The sequence below is a fragment of the Mesoplodon densirostris genome, chromosome 9, assembly GCF_025265405.1.
Source record: "Mesoplodon densirostris isolate mMesDen1 chromosome 9, mMesDen1 primary haplotype, whole genome shotgun sequence".
Taxonomy (NCBI): Eukaryota; Metazoa; Chordata; class Mammalia; order Artiodactyla; family Ziphiidae; genus Mesoplodon; species Mesoplodon densirostris.
Window position 1 is genome coordinate 43,278,135 of NC_082669.1, and position 16,802 is coordinate 43,294,936.

At 34.8% G+C, this 16,802-nt stretch overlaps 1 protein-coding gene across 1 annotated transcript in view; it reads right to left on the reverse strand.

Moving 5' to 3' along the window:
• The window catches only part of AHR (aryl hydrocarbon receptor), a 46,964-nt gene that overhangs the window by 11,467 nt on the left and 18,695 nt on the right, over window positions 1-16,802 (reverse strand). The window contains exons 3-4 of the mRNA XM_060108262.1: window positions 8,080-8,183; window positions 488-577 (exon numbers count right to left, since the gene is read on the reverse strand). Of these exons, the coding sequence (XP_059964245.1) occupies window positions 488-577; window positions 8,080-8,183 (194 nt within the window). The remainder of the gene's footprint in view (window positions 1-487; window positions 578-8,079; window positions 8,184-16,802) is intronic.

Consider the following 16,802-nt stretch of genomic DNA (forward strand, 5'->3'; position numbering starts at 1 on the left):
TCTTTAGGTTAGCTTAAATACCATTTCCTTCAGGAAAACTTCCATAATCCATACAAGTCGGAATTAAAGGGAGAAGCCATAGTATTTTGCTCATACCTTTACATATCACCTCATTCATTTCATAGTTGTCATATACCTTCCAGTATCCATAACTAATTTGATGGTAAATATTCTGTCTGCCCCTGTCCAAACCCTATCTGCCCCTTACCCTAAAGTTTTGTGTACATAAGAGTTCTTTATAAGTGAAAGAAGAAACACAAAATCCATGACTCACATATACCCTTAAGGAAATTATAATGCAGTAGATTTTTTAAAGTATAAAAATATATTAGCTGCAAACATACTTTTTTATTCTATAGCATCTGTATTTTAATTATATTTTATATATACAAATTATTGCTTGTGTCCCTAAGTATAAGATAAATTAAAAGTAGAAAATTAATTTTCAAAAAAAAATTTTTTAATGACCTAAGAAAAATATATTTACCTGCTGAAACCCCAGGTAATCTTGTATAGTAGAAGAAGCATAAAAGACCAAAGCATCTGTAGTGACAACCAATACAAAGCCATTCAGTGCCTACAAGGAAAAAAGTTACAAAATTAGTAATGTGACTAAATAAAAATATTATCATCCATAAATACTGACTTCAGTTAAGGCTGTTACTTTTATTGACAAAAAAATCTTTAAAATGGTTAATATTATTACACTCCACAAATGCAGAAACACCACACACCCCAGTAGGGAGAAGAATCTATTCACACCTTTTGATTCTGCCAAAGAAAAGCTTAGAAGTAATTTAATACTCAATCACAATAACTTTAATATTTCTTTCTTCTTCTTCCTCATGCTTTAGATTTTGTTTTAAATATACTGTACATGTTTTTTTTTGTTTTGTTTTGTTTTGTTTTGTTTTTTTTGCTGTACGCGGGCCTCTCACTGCTGTGGCCTCTCCCGTTGCGGAGCACAGGCTCCGGACACACAGGCTCCGCGGCCATGGCTCGCGGGCCCAGCCGCTCCGCGGCATGTGGGATCTTCCGGGATCGGGGCACGAACCCTAGTCCCCTGCATCGGCAGGCGGACTCTCAACCACCGCGCCACCAGGGAAGCCCTGTACATGTTTTTTAAATATAATTGTATACACATCATTTACTGTAATCTGTCACACTGCTTTTAAAGGAAGATAGTGTGTAAATATGTTTATTAGAACCATAAAAAAATTTGATAGAAGAAAAGCTCTGTGCAAAGATAGTTTAAGCACTGACACAGTTTGAAATGTGGATGCTCTCAAAGTATTATAAAACTTTTAAAAACTTTTTATTAGAAAAGGAATACACAAATGGACTCTACATAAAATACACATGTAGAACAAATACATGTAAGACAAGTACACAGCAAATATAGTCCATTTAAATTTAATATAATTACTAATATATTTAGGTCTAAAGCTATCATTTTATAGGTGTTATTTTTATCAGTTCCACTTATACTATGCTGCTTTTTCTTTCCATATTGCCTGCTTTGGGCCAATTATTTTTTATTACTACTTCTTTCTTTTAGTTTAGAAGTTATCCTCTCTTTTCCTATTCTTTTAGTGGTGGTTCAAGTCCAATGTTAATATCTCTATACCCTAAGGTAATAAAAGTATTTAGATCAAATTAAACATTAATTGTGATCACATATTTTAATTCTAAAGCCCTCATTATTTCCTGCTTGAGTTTAATTCCATACTTGTTTTACTCTATGCTATGTGATCATTGTTAAACCCTCCTGAGACACTCTTCTTCATGTAAAATGAGATGTGGAATGGTCTAGTTTAAGAACCACATAGTTTGGAGTCAGAATTTGGACTGGATTCTTCTGTTTCTTACTAACTGTGTGGTTTTATTAAGTTATTTACCCCTTCAAGCTTTAGTGTCATTGTTTGAAAAACAGGCACTATACAGTGCCTGGTACAGAGCTGGCACTCAATTCATGTAAGGCACCATTACTATAATATGAGGTTGTGGAAATGAGCAGATAAAGATTTACATGATCATGCTTTGTGAACTATAGAGAGATATATAAACGACAGCAAGTAGTTCATTCAACACTTAATGAAATATTGCATACCAAAGAGGATGCATGCTAAGTACTGAGATTCAAAACTGAAGAAGCTACTGCGCCTGTGCTTATGATGCCCACATAGTCTTGTAGATACCCTCACTGTTAGATGAGGTAAAAGAAATAAGGTGACTGTCTTGCTTTTCCCTCAAAGTCCTTTCACCTTCAAGATCCCTGGTCTATATTATACTTCTGAGAACTTAATTATGCAGACAACAAACAGCACCTACTATTTAACAGCCACTTTCTAAATGCTTTTTATTTAATGTATTCAAGTACTTTAACTCCCTCAGCAATCCACTGAAGTAGGTGTCATATTCCAGTTTTTAAATCGAGAAAACTGAGGTAAAGAGCTGCACAGTAACTTGCCCACGGCCATACAGCTAGGAAGAAGCTGAGCCAGAAGGTAAACTTTGTCTAGCTCTAAAGCCTGCACACTTAACGTTATATCATGATCTACTGCTTTTATGTGTTACTGATCACCAACTGTTGCATGCCTATAACTCATGTAATCACAACTGGGATCTAAGATCCTTGACTTCAGATATTATGCCTTATAAAACCTGGCAATTTCCCCAGGATGAAAAATGGCGATGGCACCCACCAAGAACTTAAATGTTTAATGATTTACACCCCCAAAATTGAGTATTCTTAAGTTTTAGCTGGCAGTAATAGTATATATCCATTACCGCATTTTTTTATCTTGCAGATGTCTTCCTTCTAGAAAATAGTATCCATTGATCATATGCATATTATTTTGTAGAATATCATGTTTTTCGAACAGTGGAATGAATTTAGTACTGTACAATAAGCTCATTAGTGCATGCCAGGTGACACAAAGATAATTTAGGGTATGACAGGTAAACACTCTTAGACAAATGTTAGTTGTCAGATATAAAACAAAAAGACTCTTAAAAGAATATATACATACCAATCTTAAAAGAATATATACATACCAATTATATGGATATTAAATGATCTTAAATACCATGTGGAGCAAGGTTATTACTTGTACTGAATTATTATCTTAGTAAATTAAAAGAAGGAATTAATTTGGTAATTACATATTAATAAAAGAGATTATTATTCTTTGCTCTAAGTCACAATTATCTCTCTATCTGAAAATCATGTTGAGCTTCACTTACTATTTAATAAGAGAAATAAACTGCAATTAGTACTGTTATTTATAATTTCAACTGCTATTATCTCAAAAATGAAGCTACAGATTTTAATAAGCACAGTATTAAGTAGCAATGGATAGAACATATTTAAATATATGAAAATAAACAACTAAAGCAAATAACAGATAATGAAACGATACAAAAAGTTATTTTATTGTTTTATTTTTATTCTTCATAAAACAGTAACAAATTTAAGCTAATCAAGAAAATAAATATTTTAACCTTTCATTAAACATCTTGTAACATTTTCTTCATGTGCCTCCTTTGTTAAAACCAAAGGAAAAGATTTCATTTCAAAAGTTTCAAGCCAAATGGTATACTGTACCTCTGGAAACATCCTCTGCATTTAAGTGGTAACTAGGTGATAACCGCACGTTGGAAATATAAAGTAAGATGCCATTATGGCAACTGTGTATAATGAAATATGCCATTTTCACATGTCTACAATGTGCTCAGCTGCTTCATAAGAGATAAGAGGTTATGGCCCTAAGCAAACTGTATAGTGTGTGATGCTTCCTACTATAGAGGAAGCATCACATACTATACAAATGGCATCCAACAGAATTAATGACAAGACCATTTATTTTAAATACCTAAATATTTCCACTCTTCAGAAAATTAAAAAGTTAACACTAGTTTTGCAACGGTATATTTTTATTCTGGGTCCTTGACATAGGATATGTTTAAAATTTATCTAAACATTCTAGGGGAAAAATAAAAATCATGGGCCCAGATATCACTGATGAACATAGATGCGAAAATCCTCAACAAAATACTAGCAAACAGAATCCAACAGCACATTAAAAGGGTCATACACTATGATCAAGTGGGATTTATCCCAGGAATGCAAGGATTCTTCCGTATATGCAAATCAATGAATGTGATAAACCATATTAACAAACTGAAGGATAAAAACCATATGATCATCTCAATAGATGCAAAAAAAGTTTGACAAAATTCAACACCCATTTATGATAAAAACTCTCCAGAAAGTAGGCATAGAAGGAATTTACCTCAATATAATAAAGGCCATATATGACAAAACCACAGCCAACATCGTTCTCAATGCTGAAAAGCCGAAGCCATTTCCACTAAGATCAGGAACAAGACAAGGTTGCCCACTCTCACCACTATTATTCAACATAGTTTTGGAAGTTTTAGCCACAGCAACCAGACAAGAAAAAGAAATAAAAGGAATCCCAATCGGAAAAGAAGAAGTAAAACTGTCACTGTTTGCAGATGACATGATACTATACACAGAGAATCCTAAAGATACTACCAGAAAACTACTAGAGCTAATCAATGAATTTGGTAAAATAGCAGGATACAAAATTAATGCACAGAAATCTCTTGCATTCCTATACACTAATGCTGAAAAATCTGAAAGAGAAATTAAGGAAACACTCCCATTTACCACTGCAACAAAAAGAATAAAATACCTAGGAATAAACCTACCTAAGGAGACAAAAGACCTGCATGCAGAAAACTATAAGATACTGTTGAAAGAAATTAAAAATGATACAAACAGATGGAGATATATACCATGTGCTTGGATTGGAAGAATCAACACTGTGAAAATGACTATACTACCCAAAGCAATCTACAGATTCAATGCAATCCCTATCAAACTACCACTGGCATTTTTCACAGAACTAGAACAAAAAATTTCACAATTTGTATGGAAACACAAAAGACCCCAAATAGCCAAAGCTATCTTGAGAAAGAAAAATGGAGCTGGAGGAATCAGAAGCCCAGATTTCAGACTATATTACAAAGCTACAGTCATCAAGAGAGTATGGTACTGGCACAAAAACAGAAATATAGATCAATGGAACAGGATAGAAAGCCCAGAAATAAACCCACGCACATATGGTCACCTTATTTTCGATAAAGGAGGCAAGAATATACAATAGAGAAAAGACAGCCTCTTTAATAAGTGGTGCTGGGAAAACTGGACATCTACATGTAAAAGAATGAAATTAGAACACTCCCTAACACCATGCACAAAAATAAACTCAAAATGGATTAAAGGCCTAACTGTAAGGCCAGACACTATAAAACTCTTAGAAGAAAACATAGGCAGAACACTCTATGACATAAATCACAGCAAGATCCTTTTTGACCCACCTGCTAGAGAATTGGAAATAAAAAACAAAAATAAACAAATGGGGGCCTCCCTGGTGGCGCAAGTGGTTGAGAGTCCGCCTGCCGATGCAGGGGATACGGGTTCGTGCCCCGGTCTGGGGGGATCCCATATGCCGCGGAGCGGCTGGGCCCGTGAGCCATGGCCGCTGAGCCTGCGCGTCCGGAGCCTGCGCGTCCGGAGCCTGTGCTCCGCAACGGGGGAGGCCGCAACAGTGAGAGGCCCGCATACCGCAAAAAACAAAACAAACAAACAAAAAAAACAAATGGGACCTAATGAAACTTAAAGCTTTTGCACAGCAAAGGAAACCATAAACAAGACAAAAAGACACCCCTCAGAATGGGAGAAAATACTTGCAAACGAAGCAACTGACAAAGGATTAATCTCCAAAATTTACAAGCAGCTCATGCAGCTCAATATCAAAAAAACCCAAACAACCCAATCCAAAATTGGGCAGAAGACCTAAACAGACATTTCTCCAAAGAATATATACAGAATGCCAACAAACACATGAAAGGATGCTCAACATCACTAATCATTAGAGAAATGCATATCAAAACTACAATGAGGTATCACCTCACACCAGTCAGAATGGCCATCATCAAAAAGCCTACAAACAATAAATGCTGTAGAGGGTGTGGAGAAAAGGGAACCCTCTTGCACTGTTGGTGGGAATGTAAATTGATACAGCCACTATGGAGAACAGTATGGAGGTTCCTTAGAAAAGAAAAAATAGAAATACTATATGACCCAGCAATCCCACTCCTGGGCATATACCCTGAGAAAACCATAATTCAAAAAGAGTCATGTACCACAATGTTCATTGCAGGTCTATTTTCAATAGCCAGGACATGGAAGCAACCGAAGTGTCCATCAACAGATGAATGGATAAAGAACATGTGGCATATATATACCATGGAATATTACTCAGCCATAAAAAGAAACGAAATTCAGTTATTTCCAGTGAGATGGATGGACCTAGAGACTGTCATACAGAATGAAGTAAGTTAGAAAGAGAAAAACAAGTATCGTATGCCAACACATATATGAAATTTTAAAAGAAAAAAAATGGTTCTGAAGAACGCAGGGGCAGGACTGGAATAAAGACACAGATGTAGAGAATGGACTTGAGGACACGGGGAGGGGGAAGGGTAACCTGGGATGAAGTGAGAGTGGCATGGACGTATATACACTACCAAATGTAAGATAGATAGCTAGTGGGAAGCAGCTGCATAGCACAGGGAGCTCAGCTCAGTGCTTTGTGACCATCTAGAGGGGTGGAATAGGGAGGGTGGGAGGGAGACACATGGAGGAGGGGATATGGGGATATATGTATACATATAGCTGACTCACTTTGTTATACAGTGGAAACTAACACACCATTGTAAAGCAATTATACTCCAATAAAGATGTTAAAAAAATAATCACTGGCCCATAATTTAAAGCAGTTTAACAAGTGTTAAGCATGCCACATTTGTCTATTTTCACTTGAGATAAAGAACTTCCTTATTACTTAACTACATAAACTAAGATGTGTGCTTAATCACATTAAGCAGCAATTATTAGAATGCTTCGTGTGACCTGAATATGGGGTCTTTATGTTTCAGCTAATATACATAAAAATCCTCAGCTAGAGGCAGGAGGAGGACGACTCATGGTTGAATATATTTAATTTTTTCTAACATAATGGAAGCAAAAGTTAATTTTCGGTATCAGGGATTTGAACACAATTACAAAATTATAATAAAATCTTATAAATTGTTAGGTTACACTTAAGCATTTACTGAATGAATGGAGTTACTGAAACTTACGGCTACTTTTTGTCACAATGGCAAATTAAGTTCTCCACTCAGTTCACTGGGAAGAATTGAAAATTATTATGTAATAGTAATAGCGCAGATTATAGCACACATCTTTTCTGTTTTGTTTTATTTTATTTAACAAGTTTCTTTTTTTTTTTACCATTTTTTAAATTGAAGTATAGTTAATTTACAGTGTTGAGTTAGTTTCAGGTGTACAGCAAAGTGATGCAGTTATACATATATATATATTCTTTATAGCACACATCTTCATTCTGTCTTTCTTTAATAAGATAAATACCTGAGAATTTTAACTGAGAATCGAGCATTGTATCAGATCCAAAAGAAAGAAAAATTGGAAAAGATTTAAAATACTTTTATAGACAAATCTACTAGAAACTCTCCAAGTTCTAGCACATCTGTAGCAAGTTGATAAGTCACACATAGATGCTAAAAGAAAATATAGTTATAAGAACACATTGAAAAAAATAAACTTCAGGTTAAGAACAATTTCAAACTATTTAACAAATAAAATTATTTTAATGGAGCTATATTCCTCAAAACATATACGTAAATCCAATGTCTTAAATGAGAACCTTTAAAATAATCTAGGAGTTCTTGCTATTTAAAGAAATGCAACACAGAAAGTGATAACTAGACTTCTAATAAATATACTTCATAAAATTCCATTTTTTCATGTACAATACTAACATTATACCACTATTGTACTTCAGATGAAAGTGGTATGAAACGCTGGGTGAGTCCTAAATAAACTGGGGATAATTAAAAGGCTGTTAATTAATTCTCCATTTATAATTGTCCTAATGAAAACGAACTATATTTACTACAATTTACCTGCAGTAAGAATTCTCCTTCCTGCAAGTTCAGGCCTTCTCTGAATTTTGTTCTACAGTTGTCCTGGCCTCCATTTCTGTCAGCTGGGGTGGACTTTAATGCAACTATGAAAAAAAGGGAAAAACAATGATATAGTATACGTGGTTTTTAAAATAAGCAGTTTCAAAGAGCTATAATAAAAACCTCTGTACACCAAACACAGAGATAATTTGAAAAATTGGTATCTACTGGTACTACAGTAACTAAGTGAACAATCCTTTGCCAATGGGTGGTTTCCAGTCAGCTGACAGATTGGTTTTTTTTTTTTGTTTGTTTGTTTTTTTTGGCTGCATTGGGTCTTCATTGCTGTGCGGGCTTTCTCTAGTTGCAGCGAGGGGGGCTACTCTTCGTTGGTGTGCGGGCTCCTCATTGTGGTGGTTTCTCTTGTTGCTGAGCACAGGATCTAAGCGCGGGCTTCAGCAGTTGTGGCTCGCAGGCTCAGTAGTTGTGGCGCACAGGCTTAGTTGCTCCGCGGCATATGGGATCTTCCCGGACCAGAGATGGAACCCATGTCCCCTGCGTTGGCAGGCAGATTCTTAACCACTGTGCCACCAGGGAAGTCCCTGACAGGTTCTTAAAGATAACTTTTGATGAGTTCACTATATGATTTTTGGCATATTACTTGAGGAGTTTCAAAGAATTGCCATGACGTTGCTATAAACACTCCTCCAGTTCTTATCTATTTAGGAGAATAAGGTTCCTCACAACCTAATCTATAAAAATATTTTTAATATGTCTCTACATATTTATCTTAACAGCTGTGAACTACTGGGTGGTGAGAAGAATCAACCAAATGCCTTATTAAGAAATATATGTCCACTGAGGTTAGGATCCTCTTGTCTAGTTTTAAGGTAAAAAAACTGTTAGTAGTATTATTAAGTTCACATTAAATTTATAGATCAATTCATGGAGAATTAATGTCTTTATGATGTTGAATTAATCTGAGAACATGTATGTTTTCCCATTTGTTCAAGTCTGTATTTTTTGTCCCACTAGAATGTTTTGAAGTTCTCCACAAAAAAGTATTTTTATGTCTATTCCTAGGTATTACACCTTGTAATGTGGCTTCTCTTTCATTATCATCTTCTAGTTGCTTATGGATTGCATATGTGAATGGGAGTCTGACAGGATGGTGGGATGCTTACTATAGAGGGTAGCACGCTGTAATGCTGCATCTCCCCACCTTCCCATCTCTCTCCGCATTGTGTGTGTGTGCATGCATTTATAGTCTGGGAGGCAGCACAGCTGAACAGAAATAATAATTGCTACCATTTACTTATTTAGCATTTTTCCAAGCACTCTCAAATGTTTTCTCAGTTAAAACACGTGGATGGACATTGGTACCTGACAGAGCTGAGTTCAAATCTCAGCTCTGCCTTTTCCTAAATGTGTGAGCTTTCTGAGCCTGTCTCCTAATATGTAAAGTAGTAATTGAAAAAGCAAACAAACAAACAAAAACACCCTGCAGGGCCGTTGTGAAGAATAATTAGAATATATGTGAAGTTCCTGACATAGAGCAGCTCAATATTAGTTGGTAGCTTTAATTATTAGCAGTATTTCCCAAAGCTCATAGATTGCCCTGTTATAAAGTTTAAACTTTTAGACACTATTACACCACCTTTCTATTTTTCTGATCTTTTTTTAACCTGTGATACTTAAAATAAGAGAAACCATTAAGCCAAACCAACTGTGACGTTCCTTTTAAGATTTCTTATTTCATTAGATTTTTAAGCGCTAAGGATAATCTGGCTCAGTGATAAGCTGGAGATATATTAATAACCAGATTTTTCTCTCAGTTTGAGCAAAGCATCACATATAAAACATTTTCATGTGTGAAGCATATTTTCTGGTAAACCATCAGTGCATGTGTCACACTGGACTCTTATGCCAAGTCCTTGCCTTTGCAGAACTTGAAGCATATCTCTTTGAAACAAGAAGCCAAAAACCTGGCCTCTGAATATAACAATTCCAAAAGGCCACAGAACAGATTTCCTTAGGCCAAAATATTGTTTGAGGTAAATTAACTGATCTAACAGTTAACCAAGACCAAAGGAAAGGCTTAATCTTTTCTCGTTGAAAGGTAAAGGACAGAGAGGGCTTTCCTCCCTTTCTATCCTGTAAGCTTTGTTGTTCCTTGCTTTCCAGTGGCCACAGTTGCTTGAACACATTAAAACCTCACAGTGTAAGCGTTAACCACTCTCCTACTTTTCCAAAAGCTCCAGTACGAGGCACAATTTAAGAGTTATACCAAATATCAGTAAGATTTGCTGTTAGAAAGAAAACAACAAAACCCAAACCCTGACATTATGAAAGAAGCAAAGTCGTCCTAAAAATGGATAGATATTAATTGTGTCAAATTTACAATGTCTAAATTTTCTTATTAGGAATCTTTTAAAATTAACTTTTTAATCAGTGGAATGATGTCAGTTTCCACTAGAGTTACTGGACCACTGAGAAGCTGAATAAGAAATGAAAGAGGCCATTCATCTCAGTAACTTACAATTTGTTTCTGGTCTTGTATTGGGGATATTAGCCAATTTAATTAGACATTAGACAGACTCTGCCTTTAAGTAGGGCCTATAAGCTATGGAAATGAAGAACTAGAAAAGAATGTCAAAAATATTAGTAAAGAATGTCAAAAATATCAAGTACCAGGATGGAATTTAATTAAAGTATTAGAGGAACTTGAAAAAGAATGAGTTCTTTCTAAACAACAATGCTTACAATTCTAAATGTTAGAAGGACAATATTTAATACGTATGTATAACTACTGCTTAAGTAGGAAAAGTGTTAAGTGCATTTGGGGGAAGCATCACTGGAGGGTTCTTCCAAAAACAGGCAAACAAGTATTTCTGTTGCTCTCTTGTTTAAGGTTAATAATTAATCAGTTAAGAATTTAAGTAAATATTGTGCAAAGATGAGTCGAGGAAGGGTGCACTCCCTTCCCATCCTCATCTAAAAAATACTAATATGACTTTTTAGAAAACTTATTTTATGTCCTAGCCACCTGACCCAAACTATGTAATTTTTGCCTTTCCATGAAGTTTGTCCTCTATTTCTTGATCTCATACCTACCACCTCTCCCTTCTTAAAGTTACTGGAAGATGTATTAATTAATACTACTCACTTTCACATGTACATTTCTTGCCCTGATCAGAAAGCAATAGAAGAGTAAGAAGATGATGTGGGGATATGCCTTCCTACCATCTGAGTGGCCTTAAATAATTTCCTTCATAATAATATGTGATACTTAGAGCCCACACTGTATGCCAGGCAGTCTCCATGTATTACGTCTTATTTATTTAATCTTCATAAGAGTTCTATGGGACTGGCCTTACTGTCCTTTCAGTAGATTAGGAAACTGAGACTTAAGGAGGTTAGGAAACTTTCCCAAGGTTCTAGCTTTAAGTGGTACAGCCTAGATAAGAACCCAGGTAGCCTAATCCTAAGTGCATGAGCTATTATTAACCACCTACCAGACTTCTCTCCCATGCTAACCACCTTTGACCATTAGTTTCCTCATCTTTAAATTAGGTCAGTGATACCTCTGGAGACAAATTCTTGTGAGAGCTAAAATAACATGTAGAGTACCTGGGTTAATGCCTGAATCTATAACTGACAGTCAAGGATGGAGAAAATGGGCTATATGCTGAGTTCACCCACCCTCAAGCCATTATGGAAGCTTACACTAAAAGTTGCAAACTAGGGATAATTGAGTGTTTTCTCATCTCTAAACAGGGAGCATTAATGAGTGTCTAACAGGACTGCTATGGTGACTGTGCAACATAAATTTGAAGGTACTTCAAACTAGTAAACTGTTATAAAAATTATATGCATCATCAGATGCAGAAGACACTTTAATCATTACACCCCTGGAATTAAATACATGGCAGTTCATAGAAACAAAATATAATATCTGAAAATAAGTCATAAGCCAGTTCTGCTACTCGGGAAACACTGGCCGTACTGAAGAGACATTTGTTAAAATCCTCCCCATATGTGCAGGAACGGCACACCTTCCAAAGTGTAAGGCTCTGACTTTCAGCATTCAGCAGAATATTAAGATAATAAACCATCAAAATATTTCAACTATTTGCTCTTTGAGAGATCAATGATGCAATTAAACAAGGATTTAATTGATAATGGAATTTAGAGTGTAAATATATCACAGCATTATCAGATTGTAATATTATCCATATAATTAGTACCAACTGATTCAAGTCTTTTTCCCATATTCAAGTGTTATTCCCACATGCATTTAATCATATCCATGTTTCCTAATATGGCACTTTCCTTCCTTATACATCTAAGCTCAGATTTCCCATTTCTCCCTACAAGCCAAATATTTCCTCTTCAAAAAACATGCTCTGAATTTTTCAAGAGAGAAATTCACGGGGAACAAATATTGGCATGTGGTAAACTATACTTTGTATTTTGTTACTGTAGTTGGCATTTAAACTGAAAGATGACATGGTACATGTTTTGCCAGGAAAAAGCATAAGCCTTTTTAATCTCTAATTGTTGATATAAATTCAATTTATTTTACAATAATGTTTATCATCCCCCTTTATTACTTCTGGGAGGAAAAGTTAAATTCCATTCCCACATTCATATAAGCATAAAAGAGAGCACAGCTATCGTCTATTATGAAATTCAAACAACCACATCTCTAAATTAGAAAGTAGTATTTCTTAAATATAAGGAAAAATCCCCAGTCTAGTATGGATGAGTATTTACAAATAATTTCCAATCATATATAAGTGTACCTAAAAAGAGTTCCTTCTAGATCCTTTGAGGTAATAGATAGATATTTCACTTCAGTAATATCAAGTTTGTTTGTTTGTTTGTTTGGTAAATGAAGCATTGTCCTTTTGAGGGAAAGAAGGAAGAAACTGAAAATCTTTTTTAAAAACTATGTTATAGTCTAAGTTTTCAGGAGACAAAGATCAGGTGTACACAGTTCAGTGCTTTCTGATGATATTCACAGATTTTTTTCTGCCTAGAAGTTTCTAGTCACCAAGGCAGAATAAAAGTAAATTCAGGTTTTAAAAAGGCACATGTTAGTTTATACCTTTATGAATGAACGTAAGTTGCATAACTGGCGGTTACTGTCTTTTTAGCAAATCTAAAGAAACACATCATTCTAAAGCTGCAAAAATCCTTAGAAGTTAGATCTATTCTCACTCTTGATTAAGTGGAAACTAACTTCCAAAGATGTTACTCAACATTTTTCCAGTTTTACATTTAGTTACATGCAATTCTACTGTAACGATATGTTAGGTCTCTGAATTAATGAAACCAACTAGAGCAATTAATTTACCTTTTCAGTGGGGAATGAGTTGCATTTAGCTTTCCACATAAACAAGAGTGGAATTAAAACTGCATTCTAAGTAGGAAAATTTAATCAGCCAGAGCAGTGATTCTCAAACTTTCATAGACATTAGAATCATCTGGAAGGCTACTGAAACACATTGCTGGACCCCACCCTCTAGAATTTCTGACTCAGTAGGTCTAGGATGGGGCCCCACAGTCTGCATTACTGACAAGTTCCCAAGTGATGCTGAGGGGCAGGTATCACATTTTGAGAACCAGTGACTTAGAAAATCAGGATTTAGGAAATAACTCACAAATGTTCTGGATCTCATTCCTTCGTACTTTCTAAAATTATCTTTCCTCTGCTTAAAGAGTTCATTATTAATATGTCTTCAGGAGATAATTCTAATCCCAATTTTATAAAGATAAAAGTAGAACCACATAATTTACTACTGAAACACAGGGCAATAACAAAAAATTCTGTATGTACAGTTGACCTGTGAAAAACATGGGGTTTGAATTGGGCAGGTCCACTTACATGTGGGTTTTTTCCAGTAAATAATACAGCACTACATGATCGTGATTGGTTGAAACCATGGATGCAGAACTTTGGAGATGGAGGAACCATGGATATGGAAAGCCGACTGTAAAGTTATACACCAATTTTCAACTAACCCTTGTGTTGTTCAAGGGTCAACTGTATACAATTTAAATTTTATAACTGTGGTTCACAAAGATCTTACTTTTTAGGATAAACCCACTACACACTTAAAACATCAGGCAGGCAAGCATTCTTACTGTCCATGCTGAGAAGATGAAGACTCTTGTGGAACAGTGATGACAAAGGTCTAATCTAAAGCCACAGGGTTAGTAACCGAACTACCCCCATGTCCCCTGCCTGCTGGTGCTCCCCTTACATGACAGTCTCCCTCTACTGGGCCAGGACAAAGAGAGAGAAGCTGCCTCTGTAACACAGAGACTAGACACTTGAAACTAAACACTATCAAAAATGCAGGAGGCAACAGAATATTCTGTATAACTGACCATAAAGGCACTCCCACATCATGTGGGCAAATTTAAGGCTAGAAGAATTCAATACAGACAATTCTAGGTTCATTAAGTTGATCCAATTTGACTGTCTCTTCTCTCAACCTCCCACTGCTGACACCTGAATGGCTTTATGTCTTCTATGGACAACGAAGAATCAGAAATTACCTCCTCTAGTATTATTATTTTTCTGTAGACTTTAATTTCACTTTAGCTTACACTTTCATGTGCAATTTTCTCTTTGCCCCTTTAAGAACTTGAAACACCAAATGAAGTCATCTTTGAGCAAACTCATTATCACCATAGCACAGTTTCATATTCCACACACAGAGATGTGCTTTCCTCTATCTCTGGCTATCCTTAAAGCATTTCATCTTTGGTATTTTCCCTCTTATTCTATATGCTTTCCCCAGGAATATTTTATTCACTTTCATAGTTTAAAATACTATTCCAATGACATTATGATGACTCCAAAATCAATCTCCAGCTACAAACAAATAAATGAATTTGAACTACTGATTAAAAATGACTGATCAAAAAGTCAAAAAGCTATAAGAGCAGGATTAAAAAATAACACAAATATAATTACTAAATAAAAATGATTAGTGGTAATATAAATGTGTTTTATTACAGACCCTCAAGTGATTAATTTTACATTACATGTGAAAATAGTTTCTAAAACACTATAACATGGCAAATGTATATTTCCATTAACCAGATCAGCAAAGACTCAAAAGAGTCAAACAATTTAACTACAAACATTTAAAATCTGTCCTGGGGGAAAAAAAAAAGAGAAAATTGCTGAAAGTTGGCTGGCTTTAATATTCCCCCAATGGTAATCTCTGTTTAAAAAAGAAAGCTAAGCCCATAAATTTATGACCAACTGGAACTGTTCATGGCCAAGCAATTAAGGATCAAGGATCCTAGAGTCATATAACACTAGCAAATGATCAAAGAGAAAACCTATTAAAGCAGTAAATTTAAAAGAGACAAGAAAGAAGCAAAACATATAATAAAGGATATAATGAGTATAGGTTCAGTTTGAAACTGTTATAATATTTGTCACTGTTTTTAAAAAAATACTTGTCAAAGCAAAGGAAAACACTCAGAGATAAAAGTATCCTATGTAAAATATCATAAAATTATTTTTTCACTTATTCATAGAATTTGACTCTTCTGCTGTAAGTTAGGATATCTGAGGAAAAGAGATTAAATTACTGATCCAAAGAGGCCATATTATTAACTATAAAAGCCAGGATTTGAATACCACGATACCCTGACTCAATAAGAATGTCCTACCATTCTTTTCATCCATCCATGTTTCAATCTGCATGGATTTGATTATATTAAGTCCATAAATTAAAATTTAAAAGAATCTCTAAATCTTACAGTTTTAGTTACGGAAGGTATCATGAATGTTAGAGTTTCATGTTTTCAAATGTAAATTCTGGAAAAAAACACATAGCTAAATTACCATCTAAAATGGATAACATCATGGGTTAATGAAACAACACTATTTGATGATTTCAAATGTGCTGATCTTTTAGGCATACAAACCTACTTTGGACATTTCTAGAATTCAGAAATCACAATTGCTGCGATACTGCAAGTTTTGTAAATTACTTGACACACAGTAATTAAAAAAAAAAAAAAAAGCAGATAAAGTTAGTACCCAAACCCTGTGAGTGTAAAAAAAGCGCACATACAAACACCTTAAACTTTATAAAACATCAACCCTTAAAAAGGCTTTTTATTTAATTCATTTTTACTGCTTGTTCAAGCTCATTCTTCATATATATACATGCATATATATTTGTTTTTCAAGATAATGTTCTGAAATCCAGAGAAACACATAAGCTGAAGATGAATAAACACAATAGCTCTTTTTTGAAAACCTAATGAACTGGAAATGAACTGTTAAAGTATCTACAAAAGGAAGACCAAGAAAAGAGCACATATAATTTTTAATGTAAAATAAAGTCAAAAAAGATCCATGGTAAACAATGAGGTTGAATAAATTTTAGATCATCACATAAAGTAAGTTAACTCTCACCATCCTCTCCTCTCACAGCATTTTTAGACTTGGTGAATTTAAAATACTCCAATATGTAAAATATTTACACTTAATACATGCTTAAAATAATCACCATTTTATAATGATTCATGACTCACTGCCCCTACACTGCCTAGTTTTAAAAATAACCAGAAAACTATTCCCTATGACAGTTGCAGATGCAGAACTTTGGAATTAGAAACTCAGATCCTCAAGCTCACCTCTGTCAGGCTTAACGCAGCCTACACAAAAGTCACCTTTTTTTTGTTTA